At 43.2% G+C, this 21,634-nt stretch overlaps 2 protein-coding genes across 7 annotated transcripts in view; one reads left to right on the forward strand and one right to left on the reverse strand.

Annotated features, from left to right (window-relative positions):
• SLC11A2 (solute carrier family 11 member 2) overlaps positions 1–13,035 on the reverse strand; it is a 51,412-nt gene extending 38,377 nt beyond the window's left edge. For both annotated transcript variants that reach the window (XM_067696535.1, XM_067696532.1), the window contains exon 1: positions 12,635–13,035. The gene's annotated coding sequence lies outside the window, so the exon portion shown is untranslated. The remainder of the gene's footprint in view (positions 1–12,634) is intronic.
• Positions 13,036–13,191: 156 nt separating this feature from the next.
• Positions 13,192–21,346, forward strand: LETMD1 (LETM1 domain containing 1). 5 transcript variants are annotated; one of them, XM_067696547.1, is made up of 9 exons: positions 13,192–13,350; positions 13,899–14,050; positions 15,907–16,022; positions 16,620–16,702; positions 18,052–18,238; positions 18,362–18,463; positions 18,563–18,715; positions 19,160–19,256; positions 20,143–21,346. In XM_067696547.1, exons 1-9 carry the CDS (start codon positions 13,229–13,231, stop codon positions 20,211–20,213), a joined length of 1,083 nt encoding a protein of 360 aa, XP_067552648.1. In that variant the 5' UTR covers positions 13,192–13,228; the 3' UTR covers positions 20,214–21,346. The 5 variants fall into 5 exon arrangements, with proteins under 5 accessions (XP_067552648.1, XP_067552652.1, XP_067552651.1 ...); XM_067696549.1 differs by lacking the exon at positions 13,192–13,350 and adding an exon at positions 15,588–15,661 and having other exon boundaries at positions 14,017–14,050; XM_067696550.1 differs by lacking the exon at positions 13,192–13,350 and having other exon boundaries at positions 13,914–14,050; positions 15,903–16,022.
• The last annotated feature ends 288 nt before the right edge of the window (positions 21,347–21,634 follow it).

Consider the following 21,634-nt stretch of genomic DNA (forward strand, 5'->3'; position numbering starts at 1 on the left):
AAAGACAGTTGTACATTAATTTTATATCATTTACTGCACCTATCACATCATTAGTACTCAACAAGCATTTGAAATATTGAACTTTGGCTTGGATTTGACTTTATATATATATGTGATCTATAACAGTGCTTTTCAAACTGGGTCTCAATACATGATTGGATTATGAAATCAATTTAGTGCATCACAATCAGAATTTTTAAAAAATGGAATAGGAAGTATCAGAGACTGTCACAAGTACTAAGGTAGGTATTATTTTGTGAAACTTTATTTTAATAATGTGTGTGTGTATACTGGGTTGATGTAAAATTTCTTACTGTAGTAGTCTAAAAAAGGTGGAAAAACACCACTGTAATACATATGCATTATTTCAGCCAGCTGATTACAAGCTCCTTGATGAGAGAACAGACCTGGCAAACTCTACCCTTGCAATCTGTGAGAGCCAACCCTCCACACTAAACCCCGCTCATTCCAGGGAGCTGCCCTAGGGATTAAGACTCAAGGCAAGGAGCAATGTCCTGTCTTTAAGAGAGTTTCTCTTCTATTAAGAGAAAGAAAAAAAAATCAGGAAGAAACTCCACAGATACTTAAGAAAGCAGCTGAAGAGCCACAGACTAGGCTTTGAACTTAGAGCCAAATAACTACTTAGAGTTCTTGCTCTGCTATTTATTAGCTGTGTGTTGTTGGATAAATTGCTTGATTTCTCTGAGCTTCAGTTTAGCCTACTAAAAGAATATACCGTACCTCACACACTCATATTAAAATTAAGTGATACAACCACCTAGAGGGGTGGGATAGGGAGGGTGGGAGGGAGACGCAAGAGGGAGGGGATATGGGGATATAAGTATACGTATAGCTGACTCACTTTGTTATACAGCAGAAACTAACACACCATTGTAAAGCAATTATACTCCAATAAACATGTTAAAATAAATAAATAAAAATTTTAAAATATATGTGATACATATATACAAGATTATTTTGTAAGCTATATAAATGTTCAAAAGTTTTAAGTAAAAACCTGCATGTGTCATTTAGTAAACAAGTGAAAATTGATGTAGTACAGCTAAATGTGCATTAGACATGATTTTCTTTCCTTTTTTTTTTTTGGCTGCATTGGGTCTTCATTGCTGCGCACGGGCCTTCTCTAGTTGCAGCAAGTGGGGGCTACTCTTTGGTGTGGTGTGCGGGCTTCTCATTGTGGTAGCTTCTCTTGTTGCGGAGCACGGGCTCTAGGCATGCGGGCTTCAGTAGTTGTGGCTCGTGGGCTCTAGAGCGCAGGCTCAGTAGTTGTGACACTCGAGCTTAATTGCTCCACAGCATGTGGGATCTTCCCAGACCAGGGATCGAACCCGTGTCCCCTGCATTGGCAGGACGATTCTTAACCACTGCGCCACCAGGTAAGTCCCATAATTTTTTTTTTTTTGGCCACGCCTCACAGCTTGTGGGATATTAGTTCCCTGACTAGGGATCAAACCCGGGCCTGGTAGTGAGAGTGCCGAGTCCTAACCACTGGATCGCAGGGAATTCCTTTGTTTCGTTTTTTGATTACTAGTGATAGAAACCCAATTCAGAATGATTGTGTTCAAAGCAAACTGAATCACTCACGTAACCCAATGGTATAGCTAGCTTTGGGCAGGGCTTCATCTGGGGACTCAGATAATATCAACCAAGCTGCTGTCCACTTGTCTCTTTCTTTCTACCTCCCTCTCACTCTGGGCTCTACTTCAGTTCCAGGGCGGTTTTATTCTCAGACAGGTTCCGCCTGCATGGTGGGATGATGGCCACCATCTGCTCTGGGCTTGATGGAATCCTCCCCACCAGCAGGCAGAGTATCTTTTCCCCTATTGTTGCAGCAAAAATCTCAGGGCTCTGTCTGACACCTAGTTTGGGTTACGAGCCGAGTCTCAAACCAAAAATAGTGGCCAGGGGTGCCTGGGACACGAGCTGACCCTTGGAGTTAGAGGGTGAGTCACCTGGACTGAAAAAGAGATTGGTGAGGAGTCTTCTCAAGAGGTGGGGTCAGAGATTCAGAATGACCAAGTTTACAAAGCTGAATAGGGTTAGTTTAGGAAGACATCTCGGTCTCTTCTATTTAATGTCACCATACAACATTAGAAAAAGGACACACAAACACACATGTTTGTTCCATTTCATTTGATTGCATTCATTTCATACAGCGTTGAGGATCTACTATGTGCCAGGTACTGTTTGGACATGGGAAAATAGCAGTGATCAAGACATACAAAGTTCCTGCTCAAGGAACTTACTTTCTGGGGACAGGGGGGCAAATAATGAACAAGTCAGTAAGCATATGTCAGGCAGTGATAAATTCTATTTAAAAAATAAATTTAAAGAGCAAGGTAAGGAGCAGCAAGAGCCAGCCGAGGGAGGTAAGGACTATTTCAGAGGGGCTGGTTAGGGGAGGCCTCACCCTGAAGGATAAATCTGACCGAAGTGAGAGAGCAAGTCTCATGAACAGCTATCTGGAGGAGAACTTCCAGGCAGAGGGAAAAGCAAGTATAAAGACCCTGAGACAGGGCCAATGAGTTCCCCCTGAGCAATGCGTGTGCATTTAGCAACACACACATTTGCATGTGTGTGTGAACATATTAATCCTTTATTTTCCTACATTAGAACATTTCATAGTGATATTATGAGAGTGATATTAAACTCCAAAATCCATGGAGTCTTTCTAATATTGACTCAGCTAGGTAAGACATTTAGGAATCTTGCTGAATATGCAGATGTGCCTGGACTGAGAGTACCTTGAAGCAGGGGCTTCCTTTTTCCCACAGAATCTGAACCCAGGAGAAGCTTAGTGAATGGTGCAGGTGGAATAACGAGCCATGTGCCACAAGAAACATCAAGGCTGATGGCAGAGATCGTGGGTGACCCTGCCAAAGCTGGGTGGGGAGACCCTCTCTCCAGGAGTGTCCTCACCTCTGTCCTTTTGGTCTAAGTGCTGTGGATGTGCCCGGCAGCGCAAAGTAGCTCCTGAGGGTGGTTCCTACTGATGCTGGGTAAAGGTCCCCTCATTCAAAGACTAACGCGAAGTAAAAATTCCTCTGATCTTCAGCCTCAGCAAGGGTTATGTTGCCTAGAAGAGGAAAAGCTTGGGGTGGGGCATGTGTGTGGCAGGTGGAAGGGAGTGGAAGAAGTCAGAAGGCAAGAGACCTGCCCTCCCTAACTGGTTGGTAACAGTTTCCCTGAACTTGGAACCCCTATAACCTATCCCTACTAGGCACTGCTCTTCACCCAGCGATGCTCTTTTCCTTGAATTGCAGTGACTTCTGACATGCTTGACGTTAATTCTTTACTGTCCACAGTAGCTAGATTGGTCTACCTCTTCTTTATTGTCATAAAGATATGTCCTTTGTTATCTGCTTATATTAATCTCAGAGTATGAATTCTTAGACCATGTTCATGAGCAATACATTCTAAATTTAGTTCAGTGTCTACCTTAATTGCTCATTGCAAGCTGGCACTGATAAAGGCTTTTTGATGATGAATAAGACTGCAATGATTACACTAGAAATCAAAGACTACTTCTCGTACTTGGGGATTCTGCTCCTCTGGAAATGCTAGCCTCCTCTCTTACAAATCTTCTCTCATAAATTGGTTTCAAGCTGAGCTTGCCTGAAACCTTCCAGTGTGATGATCAGGAGACCTGGGTTCTCCATTAAATTCACCAACAAATTCTATGTGACTCTATGTGCCTCCGTTTCACAATCTGCTAGTGCAAGACAAAAAAAAAGGCTCACAGGGCTTGAAGGTAGGGGAGAGAGGTAAAATAAGAAAGTAGATGTGGAAGGACTTTAAAAGTAGGACATAAGGGGACTTCCCTGGTGGTCCAGTGGTTGAGACTCTGTGCTCCCAACGTGGGGCACCTGGGTTCGATCCCTGGTTGGGGAGCTGGATCCCACATGCTACAACTAAGAGCCCACATGCCGCAACTTAAAAGATCCCGCATGCCGCAATGAAGATCCTGTGTGCCGCAACTAAGACCCAGCGCAAGCAAATAAATAAATAAAAATATCTTTTTAAAAAAAGTAGGACATAAGGATCCTGCCTCAAGTCCACACCTCCTTTCTTTCAGGGCCAGCCCTCTCAGAAACTCTTCTTTCTCCCCACAGGCATAATTCTTCTTCAGGAGCCTTAGGTTCTTTGTGTAAAGTAGGAAGAACCGCTTGTGTATCATCTTTTGCAGAGATTCCTCCCAATGACTCCTTTTACCGCATCTCTGCCACTTGCTTCTTCTTTACAGGCCTTCAAAGAGCTAGTTTTCTAAGCCTGGAGCTTCATTTATATTCCCATTCTGTTATTTCTAGGAGAAAAACTCAGAAGGAGGAGGTAAGATGCCTAGAGTGCCTAAGATTTCTCACTAGAGAGAAATGTGATGAAGAATCAAATGGTGAGCCCCAGAAGTTTCAGAAGACAGAAAAGGAACAGGCAAAAATAAACTCCAGGTGAATGAAAGACCTGAAGTTGTAAAACAAAACAAAACAAAACAAAACCTTCAAAATTATCTGAAAAAAAAATAGAATATCCTCATGATCTAATTTCTTAAATTAAGAAAAAGCAGAAGTATGAAAAATGGACAATTTTGATAAAATTTACTATAACAAATATTAAAATCTCCTACATAAAAGACATCTCAAACAAGGTTAAAATACAAGTGACAGACAGGGAGATGGGGAGAAGGTATCTGCAACATACATGTATATCAGAAAAAGATGGGTATCTGTAAAGGACTCCTACAAACCAACAACAATAATAATAATAAAGAAGAAGAAGAAGAAGAGAAGCAACTCTATAAAAAAATGGACAAAAGGCAGGAATAGTCAATTTCCAGAAGAAGAAATCCAAATAACCGATAATACATAGAAAAACCTACTCTACCTCTCTAGTAATCAGGGAAATGCAAAATAAACTGACAATGAGATTCACTTCACATCTACTGGATTAGTAATAACCTGAAAGTCTGACCATTTTAAGCATTGGTGAGGATGTGGAGAAACTAGGACTCTCATAACCTGTAACTGACACAATCACTTTGGAGAGCAACTTGACAATACATATTTACTGAGGTTGAAAATGCACATATCTTTTGACCCAGAAACTCTACTGCCTTACAGCAGTGTTTTTCAATCCATTAGTAGGTCATGAAATAAATTTATTGGGTCACATCCATCATTTTACAAAAATGAAATAGAATAGGAAATAGAGTGCATTTAGCAAAAATAGGTATTATTTTGTTAAACTTTTATTTCATAAATGAACTGGGTCTTGATATAAAATGCATTTCTTATTGTGTGTTACACTTAAAAAGAAATAAAAACACTGTCTAAGAGAAACTCTCCTTAATAAGGACAAGAAGGCATGTTTGAGGATGTTCCCTGTGATGTAGAGTTTGTAATAATGAAACACTGAAAACAAAGTACGTGTCTATTAGCAGCAAATAGATAAACAAATTGGAGTGTATTCATGTGATGGAACACCACACAGAAGCTACAATTAATGAACTTGTTCTATATGGATGAATTCTGAAAAGAAGTTTGAGGGGAAACAAAACAGAAAAATGTCACACTAAACCAATTATATGAATTTTTAAAACATATAAAAATACTATATCCTATATATATATATATACCACAAGTAGTATATGGTACACATATTTTTTTAAAGTATTAAAAGTGGACTGGTATAAAAGGGATGCCTAAAGGAAGGAAGGGAAATGGAACTTGGGAGGAGAAAATAGGTATGATGTTATTTATTCATTTTGGGTGGTGGACACATAGATGAATGTAATAATATTCTTTGTTCTTTTCCTTTAAAAAATTTTTTTAACACATAAAAAATAAATGGAATTATAAAGTTTTTAATCTTGCTCTGAGATGCAATAAAATAAAAATTGCATTAACCATTGGTTATTAAAACCCTTTGGGGAATTCCCTGGTGGTCCACTGGTTAGGACTCTGTGCTTCCACTGCAGGGGGCATGGGTTAGATCCCTGGGTCTGGGAACTAAGAGCCTGCATGCCGCGAGGTGTGGCCAAAACAAACAAAACAAACAAAGAACTCTTTCATCCCGCGATTTTTTTTCAGTGCCTTAAGAAGAATAATCTGCCCCACATCAGCCTGTCAAACTCAATAAATTAGTATCTAGAGGTGGCAAATCACTATGTTTATTATCTGTACTAGCAAAAGAGATTTATCTTTCCCTGAAGCTTCAGTCTTTGCTCTTCACACATGCTGTTCCCTCTTCTCAGAAAGCCCTTCCTCTATTGTCTGCCAGTCAATCTCCCAATCTGCCAGTCATCTCCTCCATCATCTAGTTCAGACCTGACTTTTCATGGTGAAGCCAGAGGCTGAGACCTATCTGGCTGTGGGTACAAGGCCACACACCTCCCCAGGCCTCTCCCAGATACTCTCGCAGTTTCCCTCCCCCCACAGGAAAGTCTGAGGTCCACACTGAATTGGATATCCTTGCACAGCAGGGGTTAAGCAGTTTGGGACATGGAGATTAACATCTAAAATGAAAGGGATGGGCCAGAGGCTAACCCTATTCACTGCATATGGTTTTCAACATATGAGCTCTATAAATATACATGTAGACAAAATTAAGTAGATGACCTGCTTTTCTCTCCCTTCCCTTCATCAACTCCTGGGGATGAGCTTCTCCTCCTCTTCCTCAAAAAAGAAAGTCTTCATGGATGACCCCACCACCACCAGAATTTAGCAATTTACTACTCCTTCCTTTAACTTTCACTGTACCTTGACATTTCTCTGTTATAGCATCTATCACATTAGAGCTCAATTATTTTTGAATGTCGATCATCTCTACTAATCCTCTGAGTTTTTTGAAGGAAAGGCCTGCCTCGTATTTGCCTTTATTTTCCTGGAACCTAGTAGAATGGCTGCAGAGCAGGCCCTCAGTGTTTGCTGAATTAATAGCAAATGCTGATGACAAGCTAAATGACGCACAGGTTTGGGGAGCTCAAATTGGTTCCCACTTATTGTACCACAAAACTGGAACCACTTAAAGATGGTCATCATTTGGGGGCAGTCTGATGGTTTCTCACTATCTCTTCTCCAGACCCTTGTAATAACCTTACTGGTATCCTTAACCTCCCATCTTTTCCCACTCTTATACAACCTGGAGGACACTTCTCCAGGCTAGTTTTTACAAAACATCCCTTTCATCTTGTCACTCCCTTGGGCAAAATGCATTATGATTCCCTAATACCTTTCAAATCAAATCCAAATCCCTAATCTTCACACATAAGTCTGCCCAAGCATCCTCCCTTGCTCTAGTATTCCAAACGTATCTCCCAATCATTTTATTTTAATATGTTCCTTATCAATTGATACTGTATCTTTTTTTAATTGGAGTATAATTGCTTTACAATGTTGTGTTAGTTTTTGCTGTAGAACAACGTGAAAGAGCTGTATGTGTGTATATATATATGTATGTGTATATATATATATATATATATATATATATCCCCTCCCTCTCGAGCCTCCCTCCCACCCCCTCTCCCAATCATTTTATAGTGTGAAATATACTGGGGCTGGAATCTATCTGTCTGACCTCTGATTTATTCCAATCAATAAGAACAATGCCTGGCCTGGGGGAGATGCTCAATAATTGTGGAATTAATGAATAAACAGACTATTTCTAAAATATAACCATTTGTTTCAGCCAAGCTAGTTTTCTTTTTGTTCTCTGCAAGCTCCTATCAGCCCATCTTTGTGTCTGCTAATACATAATAAACAACACCTAATAAAATGTACTGCACATTTTAATATATGTGCCCAAATATAAGGCAATCTTTGTTTCCCCAAAGAGAAGAACTAAAAAAATAGTTTTTGGTCAACCTGATATACATGAAATAGTCATATGTCTACTTTAAATAGTTACTAATTTAGTGAAAATTTAAGTCTAATACTATTTAGCAACATATATTTTAAATCATTTATAAAATATTTAGATATAATGCTTTTTCACTCAAATTTCATAACAATTTAATTCAAATTATCAGTGCCTTCATCATCATTCAAGTCACTTTTATTGTCAACTTGCTCAATTTGCAGATCATGTCATCCTACGTATATCTGAATTGTTTGAGGACAGTTGTTTTTTCCTTTTTAATTCATGCTATGCTTGCATATTCCTGATATCCAAAATATAACCTCTTTCTGTTGCTTTTTTTCTGTTGCTTTTAATATTTATTTATTTATTTGGTTGCACCGGGTCTTAGTCGCGGCTCCACGGCTCCTTAGTTGCGGCAGGCGGGCTCCTTAGTTGTGGCATGCTCACTCTTAGTTGTGGCATGCATGTGGGATCTAGCTCCCTGACCAGCGGTTGAACCCCGGCCCCCTGCATTGGGAGCACGGAGTCTTATCCACTCCGCCACCAGGGAAGTCCCTCTGTTGCTTTTAAAACGCTTATTAGTAACAATATCTAACACTCAAAACTGTGAGGTCCTAAAAAAATAAATAAATAAAATTAAATTAAAAAAAAAAAAAAAACTGTGAGGTCCTAACCCCAGAATAATTAATTAAATCTGTGTTAAATTTTTTTCCTTTTCTTTTTTTCTTTTTGCCACACGGCTCGGCTTGTAGCGTGCAGAGATCTTAGTTACCTGACCAGGGATTTAACCCAGACTACAGCAGTGAAAGTGCCAAGTCCTAACCAATGGACCACTAGGAAATTCCCTCTTTTGTTTTTTTAAGTGATTCCATCCAGTGACCTCTATACGCTTGCAGGACTAGCATTGACTGAAGTTATCTCAGGCTGCATCCTCCCAAGCAATACCTTGATTCAAAACAAAATATCATATATAAAAAAAATCAGACATTGTGGACTATAATAGGAGACTTTATAAGAACACAAAATATAAGGCAACTTCCTTTCTGAGGAATTATTTTGAGAGGAAAAACAGTACCTTATATTCAGGTATATAAGGTATTTATTAATTTAATAAATATTTAATGAGCACTGCTTGTGTGCTAGGCACTGTGCTAGGAACTGGAAATACAGTGAGCTTAGAATCTCACAGGGAAGACAGTCATTAAATGTATAATGCCACAGTTAATTAATTATGATCATTTAAGTACTATAAGGGATAAGTTTAGATAGCTACAAGATGAGTAACTGGGGAACCTAGGTCTGTGGGGTTAAAAGTCTCCTATACCATGCTGTTTATGTACAGTGCAGCAGTAATTCACGTGCCCAGTCAGTCTGGGTTTAAATCTTGACTCAAACCTTAAGTAGGTTATTTAACCTCATTTTCCTCATTTATAAAGTGGAACTAACAACAGTATCTACCTTATGAAGTTATAGTGATGATTAAATGAGTTAATACTTTTAACAATGATGGCACTCAGTACCTGCTCAATAAATGTTAGCTATTGTTGCCATTTCAGCTGAAACCTGAAAGACAAGCCAAAAGGAAGGGAAGAAGGAAGAAACTCTAAGCAGAGCGACATGTGCAAAAGTCCAGAGGCATAAGGTTGCCTGGCCTATTCTAGAACTGAAAGGCCAATGTTTCTTAGCATAGGAAGCTAAGGGGGATTCATTTTGTTATAAAGCAGAAACTAACACACCATTGTAAAGCAATTACACTCCAATAAATATATTAAATAAAAAAAAAAAAGAAAGCTAAGGGGAAAGAGATACCATGAGATGTGAGGCGAGGCTGGGAAGGTAGGCTGAGATCAATTATGCAAGGCCTTGTAGGCCAGGATAAGGAGTCTGAACTTTATCCTCCAAGTCAGAGGAAAGTTGAAAGGTTTTACAAAAGGGAGTAACAAGCTTAGATTTGCAACTTCAAAGGCGGTCTCTGGCTACAGCATAGAGAACTGGTTGGAGGGAGGCCAAAATAGATGAAAGGAAAACCAGTAAGGAGCCTACTCTGGTAATCTAGATTAGAGGCTTGTCGCTTAGACTAGGGAAGTGGCACAGAAGAGAGAAGGAAGCTGGATGATTGAAGAAACAGAAGACAGAACCAACAAGGCTTAGTGTATGTATGGTAGGGTGAGAGGGCATGGAGGGAGAGGCCCTGAACAGTATATAAATATTTGAGGAAGAAATGAATGAATTTCTGTGTTCCTGCCATATTGTTTTACCACATGAAACGTCTTCCTTCTACTCCATCCTTCCAGGCAAAATTCCTTCTCGTTTCCTCCACAAAACTGTCTGAATGATCTTAGCCCCTTCTTTCTGGGAGTGTTCTAGAATTTGGAACTGAACTTCTTTTTGGCCTTAAGAAGCGGCATGTGGAACTTCCATGAGGAGGGATTGAACCCGTGCCCCCTGCATTGGAAGTGCGGAGTCTTAGCCACTGGACCACCAGGGAAGTCTTAGAACTGAACATTCTTGAGAAATACATTGAGGGCTGTTGAGAGAACTTAGAAATTGTCTGAAGATGGAGATGATGTTTTAGTCAACTTTCTATCCCACCCACTCCCATATACCTAATACTTATAGAAATCCACCCATTTATAGAACTTTTCCTCTGAATACATGAGTGGTTCAAGCATAAACAGCCTATGCTAACATAAAGCTCTGTGACCCATAAAGCATTATACAGATGTGGGAGCTTTCACAACCATTTTCTTCTCGGGTCTTCACAGAACTCTTATAAAATAGGTACTACTATAGAGGAAATAAGCTCATAACTAAAGTGACATGTCCAGGGCTTCCCTGGTGGTGCAGTAGTTTAAAATCCGCCTGCCAAGGACAGGAATAAAGACACAGACATAGAGAATGGACTTGAGGACACAGGGAGGCAGAAGAGTAAGCTGGGACGAAGTGAGAGAGTGGCTCAGAACTCAGAAATATTTCCAATTCAGTGTCTATTCTCCAAATTGAGGCAGAACTATGTCCCATTTTAGCAGGAAGTGGCAAGAGCCATCGTCGCCCAGTTTCCTGAATTAAAACTGAACAGGACTTTGAGGGGCTCAAGAATACAAATCCTTTCTGTGTCCCCTGTTTCTTGTTTATAGGATACAGACTTCATTCAACCTCCTTGACCTTCCTGGAATTCCAAAGCGCAGATTCAAACAGTTGCTAATCAGGAAAGGGAGGGGATGCAAAAACGGGAGAAACAGTCAAATGGTGGTTCAGCCTTGGGCAGGCACCTGGTTCCTCCTCAAGGAGTGTGCATAACTGTATCTTTGAGTTCTTCTGCAGAACCGGGACCCCACCCAGGTGGAGGATGGTAACTTCAGGCTGAGTGCAAGATTCCTAGAGCACCATCCTGTTACCTCACCTCCAACCAATGAGAAGAACCCTGTAGCCCTCACCCCAAATTTTGCCTTCCTTTTCTGGGCCCAGCGATGACCATCCTGTTAGGCCTCCTGTTTGGCCCATGTGTTTCAACTGTTTACAAGGTTCATCTCCAACAGGGTCCAACAGTGTCAAGCTAAATTTGTTACTATGAGGGTAAACGCTAATTTCGGGCACAGAATTTAGATCAATTTAGATCAGGTGGCGAGACACTTCTACTCTACTAGGCAGGACTACGCCCACCCTCAGCAGAAAGTAGTTACAGAAGAAAGAGACCTCCGCCCCAATTCCCAAGCAGTATCTTGACTATGAAGTCTCTCAGGGGGGAGTTGTTAGGGGAACCACTGACTGAAACCACCCTCCCTGGCTGGGCAAGATAGTAACCACGTGCATGAGTTATCTTACAACAGGAGGTCCTGGTAACGAACGTGGAACTAATGAGCTAGAATTCAGGAAAGATCAAAAGAAGAGAGGAGACGCCAGTCCATATGTCTTACCAACCTCCCAGAATCCTTCTCGCTGGAATCTCGCTGGATGAGCAATGCCTGCACCACCGGGAAGGACCCTGAGTCAGAGCAATTGGCCAGAGACAACCCGGAAACTAACCCCATCACCATAAAACCTGAGGCTGTGAGCCACCACGTGGCAGAGCAGTTCTCTTGAGTTCCCTGACCCTGCTGCTCTCCACCGGGGTGCTCCTTCCCAATAAAGTCTCTTGCTTTGTCAGCACGGTGTGTCTCCTTGGACAATTAATTTCCGAGTGTTAGACAAGAGCCCACTCTCCCCCTTCCTGCAATACCACTTCTGGGACACCTTCCCAGTTTCAGGTATTAATTAATGTAGTCAAACATATTTATTGGGCTTCCCTGGTGACGCAGTGGTTGAGACTCCGCCTGCCGATGCAGGGGACACGGGTTCGTGCCCCGGTCCAGGAAGATCCCACATGCCGCGGAGCGGCTGGGCCCGTGAGCCATGGCCGCTGAGCCTGCGCATCTGGAGCCTGTGCTCCGCAACGGGAGAGGCCACAACAGTGAGAGGCCCGCGTACCGCAAGCAAAAAAAAAAAAAAAAAAAAAAAGCTTATTGAGCAACTACTAGGTGCCAGGCATGACACCTAGCGGTGGGGATAAGGTACAGCAGTGAACAAGGCAAGAAGGTGCTTGCCCTCAGTGTGATTCAGGGAGCCGGTCAAAGGAAACAAATGTGTAAATGATGCGGTAAGTGCTATAAAAAAAAATACACAGGGTGATGGGAGAAAATATATGTCCCTCTGGTCGGAGAGAACCTCTCAGAAAAGTGGCATTAAGGTTGAGACCCGAACTTGGTCTTCAGGAGGCACTTACCTTAAGACATTATTCCCACAGACCTACTTTGAAAAACGCCTACAAAAGGAAAGAGCGGACTTGGTCCACAGAGGGGCGGCTTCCAGGCATCCAACCTTAGCTGAAAACTTTGACCGGCACTAGAGGGCGCCGCGGGTCCTCCCAACCCCCAGGAGGCACCGTAGACACAGGCCCTGCCTAACTGACCTCTGGCAGCTGCCGCGCCAAGGCCCCGAAGTCCGCAAACGGACAGCGAGCAAGGGCGGCGGCGCTAGGAAGCCCGAAGGCCCTAGAGCATCGCGAGGGGTCATGAGGCCCTCAAAGAGAGGACATTCTCAGGATCACAACCCAACCAAGAGCAGATACTCTCTCGCTTCCTCCAGGACAGCCGGTTTCCGGCGCCTCTAAACCAGGAAGTGCCGGCGGCGTCCAATCCTGGCCCTCCTTCCGAACTTAGCCTTAGCGTACGCTCCTCGCCCGGGCAGCGCGAGGCGAACGGTCTATGGTTACCAATCAGCTCTCAGGAAAGGCGCATGCGTCGTCAAAAGAACGCAACGTACGGGAACTTTGACCTGAAGACGACTTACTCTCGTCTGCCCCTCCCTCACTGCGAAGATGGCGGTCTCCAGAATGTGCTGGGCGCGGGCTGCTTTGTGGGGTTCGGCGGGGCCCCCTGGACCTTATGTCGCCCGGAGGCTGCAGTTTGTTCGCTCTGGCATGGCCTGGGGGGCCCCTCGGTGAGGGATTTGGAGAGAGAAAAGAATTTTTGACGTTCAGGCTCTTCCAGTGTCTCAGTTTTGTTTGCATGCTGTGTCTTAATTCTCAGGGCTCCACGCCCCGGCCCCTGGATTTTTATTGTGCCGCGCAGAATTCGCACCGGGATCCCTGCTAGAGAGCTGGCTTCGTGACCCTCTCAATTCTCAGTGCCCCATGTTGTCTGAATTCCCCACGTGTCCTGAGCCTCCCTTTTTCGGCTCAGATTTTACTACTGCTTATCCGGATCTCACCTCTCTGGCTTTAGCCTGCTGCTCAGATTGCCCCTCAGGCCTTCCGCTCTCTCCAGACTCACCACTTCCCCGACATCCATTCTTGCCTGGCCTCTCGTCTGCCTTATCTGTTTTTCTCAGTCTGACTGCTTATCTCTCCATGATCTCAAGATCTTTGGATTTCAGAAGTTTCAGGTCTTAGCATACATTCTCTGAAGCAGATGTTTTACATTATGGACCCCAGGCGTGAAGGGGCTTCCAGGCTGGTTCCCAGATAGTCTCTTTCATCTTCCTTGTAGGTCTTCAAAGCTTCACCTTTCTCCAAAGGCAGATGTGAAGAGCTTGATCTCTTATGTGGTGACCAAGACAAAAGTGATTAATGGGAAATACCATCGTTTCTTGGGTCGTCATTTCCCCCGCTTCTATGTCCTGTATACAATCTTCATGAAAGGTAAAGACAAAACTAAAATAAAAATCCATTGAATCAGCTCTTGGGCAGTGTCAGAGAGTTAGAATAAGTAAGATCGCTTGCAGGCTCTGCGATGGGGGTGTAAGCTGGTATGTCTTCTGTTTCATAAATGCTTGAGCATTAAACTATTTTTTGTAAGTTAGCCCTTCTTGATGTTTCTAGAAAGGTATGTTGAGAAACAACTTCTGACAACACCCAGGAGGATTATAGGTACTTTTGCACTTTTCCTAACCACACATCTGACTATAGTAGAAATTATTTGTCGTGCACAAGGGCAGAGATCTATAGCTGCACAGACCTGCCCTGTGATTTACCAGTTGACTTGGCTTGTAAGAAAATGTAGTCTAATGTTTGTCACAGATCTCTCCTGGGTAGCACGTTGTGGAAATAGCACTACACGAACTTGGTTTGTGAATGTTTCGGTTCAGATCAGAGCTCTGCTAGTTACTAGGAGATGGTAGAGTGTCACGTGTCCACTCTGGAGCCAGACTGCCTGGGTTCAAATCCCAACTAGTCACTAGCTGTGTGATTGGACTTGTTACTTAACCTCTCTGTTCTTTGGTTTTCTCATCTGTAAAATGAGGGTAGTAATAGAACCTGCCTATTGTCTGCATGGCTATGAAGATGAAATAAATCCATACATGTAAAGTCCTTAGGACCAGATTCATAGTGACTGCTCAGTAAGTGTAGCTAGCTATAACTATTATACTCTAATTTTTTTTTTTTTTTTTTTTGCGGTACGCGGGCCTCTCACTGATGTGGCCCCTCCCGTTGCGGAGCACAGGCTCCGGACGCGCAGGCTCAGCGGCCGTGGTTCACGGGTCCAGCCGCTCCGCGGCATGTGGGATCTTCCTGGACTGGGGCACGAACCCGTGTCCCCTGCATCGGCAGGCGGACTCTCAACCACTGCGCCACCAGGGAAGCCCACTCTACTTTTTTTATCATAACACCAATTATAGTAAACTCCCACATTGTCAGCTCTGAATATTATAATTATTACTAGCTTCATGTACTTGCAAAAGCTGTAAAGTGGAGATAAGAATGACTGCTTTGTCTGCTCCCCAATTTATAACTAAAATCAAATGAAAAAAAGAGTCTGAAAGCATTTTGGTTGTTTGTGTTTAAGCCTTTTATTACAGAAAACTTCAAACATAACACAGAAGTAGAGTAATACAATGAACTTCCATATTCTCAACCTCACTTCAACAATTATTGACTCACGGCCACCAGTCTTATATCAATTATACATTGGCTTTCTCCTGTATTATTTTGAAGCCAACCTAGACATTATACCATTTCATTCATAAATAGGAAAACATTTTTATGAACTAAAGTTCTAGGTCAGTGTAAGGATTATCTTGGAATGAAGTGAAAATGCAATCTTAGAAATATGTTGAATTCCAGTAATTATAAAAGTGTTCTAGAAAGGAGAAAAGTTAATATCTGGTTGAGATATACAAAGGGTTAATTGAGCAAGACTTCCTGAGGTTAAAGAGCTTTGAATTTTTATTTTAAAAAGGGAGTGAGTAATGAACCAGAAGAGGGAGACCATTCCCTGGTAGATCACAGAACGCCAGCTTGGCAGGAAGAGAGGTGATATGCTGGGGGCAGGGGGGTGGAAGGGGGCAGGGGGGTGGAAGGGGGCAGAGGGGAGAAGGATAAGAAACGAAATATAGGTCAGCTTCACAAGAGTTTCAAGTGACCTAGTTTAAAGCTTTGATTTAGAGTAGCATTGGGGAGGGAGGGACAAGTGTGTGTTGTGGGTGAACATGGAACAAAAGGCTGTGGTAATCAGATTGGGATAACATCACACTCTGTCCTCTACTTTAATGAGGTAGGATTGCAGATGTTATGGGCTGATGCCAAAAAGGCTAGAAGAATAAAGACAAATATGTGGAAGCACAATATAAAGTTTCATCAACTTTCATACCGGGAGATGGAGCATTTGAGACAGGTATGCGCCAAGGGCAGATGTCCAGAAGTTCACGGTGATATAATTAAAGTTAACCCAGAGCTCAAGTCTTTTCGTTCCTATTTTCTTCACCACTGACTAAGCTGTTGCCCCTTGCCATGAGATCAGATCATTTGTCAGAATCAGTTCATTCAGAGTTGTGAGCCTCCATAGCAGAGCTCCGTAGAGTTTCTGGAACACTTTCTGAATAAAAGTGAACAGTAAAGTCCAGTTCATTTCTGAACATATAAAAATCTGCAAGGAAGGATCCAAAGGCAGCAGGAAAGTAGTATTTGGTGATAACTTGATGGTAGTTTTGAAGCTGAGAGTAAGAATCTAGGACCATTCTGCAGATCAGGAAGAATTTACTTAGGGATTTGGTATACTGTCAGGCCCTGTACTAGACATTGTTTGGGATACAAAAGTAAACAGATCAGGGCTCCTGTCCTTAAGGAACTTACCAACTAGAGGTAGATAGAAATAACCTTGATCCTTACCTGGGCTCTAATAGAAGTTTACTGCACAGTGGGGTGGAGGGATTGTCCATTGTCCTAAAAACTTACTTGGGTTAAAACTGCATCTGTGTTTATTTCTGCTTAGTTCCGTCGAGACGTCGCCAAGTGTCTTTTCCTAGGTATTCTTTCCATTCCACCCTTTGCCAACTACCTGGTCTTCTTGCTAATGTGAGTACAGAGTTCTGTCTCTCCGGCATACTGAAGATATGTAGATTTTTTTAAAATTACAAATTAAGAACTTTCCATTTCAGAAGTTAGGCAGAGGTTATCAAACTTCTGCTCCAATTTTCTCATTAGCCCAAGGTTCATAAAAGCCACCTGGGTTACTGCAACGGCTGTAGGAGTAGGTGGCCTGGCTTCTCCCTGTCTCTTAGCTGCTCCTGTGTGATGTGAAATAAGATAATGATCTTTTCCATCATCCCTAGAGGCAGCAACCCACTCTCTTAGAGGCATAGCAACTTGGGACAAATTTTTTTCTTCAGGAGAAAAATGCATTTCATATTCTGATAATACCAATCTTTATTACTTTACCTTATATCTGAAGATGACAGTTTTAAACTATGACCTTGCATGTTTTTCTAGTTATCTATTGTATAACAAACAACCTCAAAGCTTAATAGCTTAAAACAACCACCATTTTCATGATTTTATGGGGCAGGAATTTGGGCAGGACTCAGGTGGCGGAAAGATTTTTCTCCCGTGTCTCTCAGTGATAGTTAAAACTGGTGAATGGACTAGTCTGGACAGTCTAAGGTCACTCTTAGGTCTGGTGCCTTAGCCAGGATGGCTTTGGAAGACTGGAACTGTCAACTAGGGTGCCTGCATATGGCCTCTGTAATGTGGTGGCTTCAGGGCAGCGGGACTCCTTACGTGGCAGCTTAGGGCTCCAAGAATGAGTGTTCTAGCAAATAAGAATCTGCATGGGGCTTCCCTGGCGCCACCAGGGAAGCCCTGCATGGCCTTTTATAACCTAGCCTTGGAAGTCACAAAGACTTCTGCTCTATTCTGTTGGTTGATGCACTCACCCAGATTTTAAAAACCAGAGGCACAGACCTCACTTCTCAATAAGAGGAGTGCCAGGGAATTTGTAACCATGTTTTAAAACCACCGCCCATATAGAGAAGTGAATTAGAGGAATTCCATTTTGTATACACATAGGGACTGTGAACAGTTTGAGGTTGTCAACATCACATACAAAGTCCAGCTCTGTCTGCAGCTTTGTCCAAAATATGTTCATCACATGCTTTGATTCAAAAGGAGTCATTTATCTGATTGCTGCATACAAGGCTGTTCCCTTACTGCTTCCTTTTACATAACCTCAGTAACATTGCTTGAAATTGGGCTTCAGTGTATCTTTAAACCTTGGTCTGACACTCATTTACAGGAAAGAACAGTAAGGTAGGGAAATAGTGTTTCCATCTCTTCCTCCAAGCATTCATGTCTGCTAAATGCTTTCTTAGCTCACTTTGAAAGATGCCCGTTTCAGCAAGTGACTTTGTGATTCCTTTTCTTTTCAGGTACCTGTTTCCTAGGCAACTGCTGATCCAACATTTCTGGACCCCAAAGCAACAAATTGATTTCTTAGATATCTATCATGCTCTCCGGAAGCAGTCCCACCCAGAAATTCTTTGTTATTTAGAAAAGGTTATCCCTCTCATTTCTGATTCAGGACTCCGGTGGCATATGACAGAATTGTGCACCAAGGTATTCCTCCAATTAACCCTTCCTGCAAACCAGGAATCTTGTTAGATCCAGCGTGCACTAAAACTGGGTAAGAAGGCTAGTCTGGACCTTCCTAACATCTGCCCATCTCTTACCTCTCCCAAGATGCAACGTGGTACCCACCCAGCAATACATGATATCCTGGCTCTGAGAGAGTGTTTCTCTAACCGTCCTCTGGGCATGAACCAGCTCCATGCTTTGCAGATGGTGAGCACTCAGGGTTTCTCTATTCCATGGCGTCACCTCGCTTCAGGTCTTACTTGCAGTAACACCGAGTTGACTTTCTCCCCCTATATTGTGTCACAGAAAGCCTTGAGTCGAGCAATGCTTCTCACACCTTATCTGCCTCCTGTCTTGTTGAGATACCGTTTAAAGACTCATACCACTGTGATTCACCAACTGGACAAGGCTTTGGCAAAGCTGGGGATTGGTCAGCTGACTGCGCAGGAGGTGAAGTCGGTAAGTGCTTGATTGCAATATCAACCTGCAGTCCTTGGTGGGCTTTTGAGCTCACGGGGCTGGGAGCTTCCAGGGAGCTCCTTGTCTTGCTTGTTACAGCAGAGCCCAGGCTCTTTATTCTCTCACCTCATTGCTATGTCTTTTTTTCTGAGTGAACTTAACTAGTGGGAAGGAGTTGCCCACAATAATTTTGGTTTATGTATGTTTTCTTCTGGCCCTTCAAAAAGCAAGGACACTACACTTTACATCTATTGTTTTAGATTGTATAGGGCTTTTTGCTTCTCATCCTGTCCATCAGAGTTCATATTGCCATGGTGAAAGGTTTCTTGTGGGGATGAGGTTTTAACTTATTTAAAGGGGATTTGGGATTCTCTGTGGGTTTATACTTCCTTGGCATACTTGCTCTGTGATCATTAAGGATTGTTTCTCTTCTGAGCGATCTAGGCTTGTTATCTTCGTGGCCTGAATTCCACCCATATTGCTGAAGAGAGGTGTCGAACTTGGCTGGGAGAATGGCTGCAGCTTTCCTGCAGCCTGAAAGGTGAGACAAATGCCTGTGGTTATGCCACTAAGATCCAAGTCATTTTTGTATTTTATTCTGAGGTTTTATTTGGGAGTTAATTATTAAGTAGTGTGAGACCCTTATCTAATATATATGTCTAATTGAAAGGGCGCAGACTCACTTGCCTACAGGGGCTAGGCAGGTAATGAAGTAGACTGTGCAAGACAAGAGGGAGGACTACGGATTATGGGAACCCGAGTGTGAAGCAGGGTTGCCCAACCTTGGCACTACTGATGCTTTGCTGTGGAGGCTGTCATGTGCATTATAAGACGATACAGCAGGCATCCCTGGCCTCTATCCACTAGATGACAGTAGCACCCCCTCACCCAGTTCTGACAACCAGCAATGTCTCCAGACCTCGCCATGTAACTCTGGGAGAAGCACCAGCCCCAAGGCGTTCAAATTCAGAATGAAAACACTCAGTTGCCTAAACAGAAAGTATCTGCGGGTGGGTATTAGACCTATGGGTCTCCTGTTTGGAACCTTTGGCTAGGCCTCGATATCTTCTAAGCCTCTGAACATCAGGGTAGGCCTACTAATCTCCTTGGGGCTGAGAAATGTCCCTGGAGGGCCAGCTTCTACCGGAAAATTCCGAAGGGTGACAGTGGGGTTTAGTACCATTACCATCTCTGAATTTTCTACTGCCATCACATGAGAATCAAGTAGATACAGATATTCGGTGGAAGGAAAGAAAGTGTGCATGCAGGGACTGGAATGAAGCAGGGGAACTTTGAGAACAGTGGCCTCTTAATGTCACACCTCCCTGTACTTGGCTTTCTGCCTCTGGTGTCAAGCCCCACATAACAAGGTAGCTGGAAGGCAGGCTCTTCCCTGGCCAAACCATTAACGTTGATGTTGTTTTCAGAAGCTGAGCTGTCCCTCTTGCTACACAGTGTGGTCCTGCTTTCCATCAACTACATTGGGACAAGGCGCTGAGCCGACAAGGAGCGGGTGGCATTGTCCTGCATGCAGTCACATAGTCCAGCAGCGTGGGACCAAACAGCACTTGTCAGCAGAGTGTGTGCCCTGTTAGGCGTGTGCAAGGCAGAGGAGCAGGTGCCCGTGTGGCAGCTGGAACTGAAAGAAACCCTCCTGCTGGGGCGGCCCACGAGAGGTGTCATCCCAACTTCCTCAGAATTTGCTGGAGCTGGCTGCAGGCTTTGTACTGGGCTTTTACTATGGTGTTTTAAGTTCGGGTCCCAGGAAGTGAGCTTTTGCCCCAGGTGGGAATCCTCATTTGGCTTAGGACTTACCCACTGCCACATTCGTTACAGCTTTTTTTTTGTTTTTGCCGTACTCTCACTGCTGTGGCCTCTCCCGTTGCGGAGCACAGGCTCCGGACGCGCAGGCTCAGCGGCCATGGCTCACGGGCCCAGCCGCTCCGCGGCATGGGGGATCTTCCCGGACCGGGGCACGAACCTGTGTCCCCTGCATCGGCAGGCAGACTCTCAACCACTGCGCCACCAGGGAAGCCCCGTTACAGCTGTTTTTGTTCAAGACAGTTTCTGGCTGATGAGGGGAACAGCACTACTTAAACTGGAGCCTTTATATCCATGCATGTACTTTGATGCCTCCGTCAGCACTTTGATATGACCAAAAATAGGGATTTTTATTTTTTGTTTCCCTCACAGGGCTAACCACTTCCCTGTTTTTCAAATCCTTTGAGCACCTTAACTTTTTTTTTTAAGTAAATAACTTATGGAAACATTCTAATGGAAAGATAAAAGAAAATACAAGCTCTTCTTGAATCAAGTGTTTACAGCCTTCCCCTCCCTCTCTTAACTTCTGGACTGGGCTACAGCCCCTGTGGATCTTAAACGCTTTGCTACTTCCACTGTGTTGCAGCGATCCAACTGTAGCTGACGGGCCGCCTTTGGGCCGTGGATCAATCCTGTAAGGTACTAATTACTGCGCAGCCCCAGAGACCAGGAGAGGTCTACTTTGAGATAGTAAGTTGGGTTCAGCTTTTGTCTGTGTGCATCAGTGACCTGTAGTAACTTATTGTAAACGCATGAAGCACTGTTTTTAAGCTCAAGTAAAGACTGCCTGCAACCAGTTGCTGGAAATTACTTATGCATACCCTAATCATTTTACTAAGGCTCCTTTTACAAGACTGACTGACATAAGCTAACTAATGGCAAGATAACTGGTTGGAATAGAACCTTCTGATGGGATGGAAATGACAAAGGAGCTAATTTGAAGTTGATCCTCTTGCTGGATTTTAAGATGGTAACCAGGAATAGAGAATTTCATATATATATATATATGTGTGTGTGTGTGTGTAAAGTAATGGAATTACAAAGTGGGCCCCAAGAGTAGGGACTGAGGAGGGAAAAGCTCCAGCAGGGCAGATCAAG

This window comes from Pseudorca crassidens, chromosome 11 (assembly GCF_039906515.1).
Source record: "Pseudorca crassidens isolate mPseCra1 chromosome 11, mPseCra1.hap1, whole genome shotgun sequence".
NCBI classification, from domain to species: Eukaryota; Metazoa; Chordata; class Mammalia; order Artiodactyla; family Delphinidae; genus Pseudorca; species Pseudorca crassidens.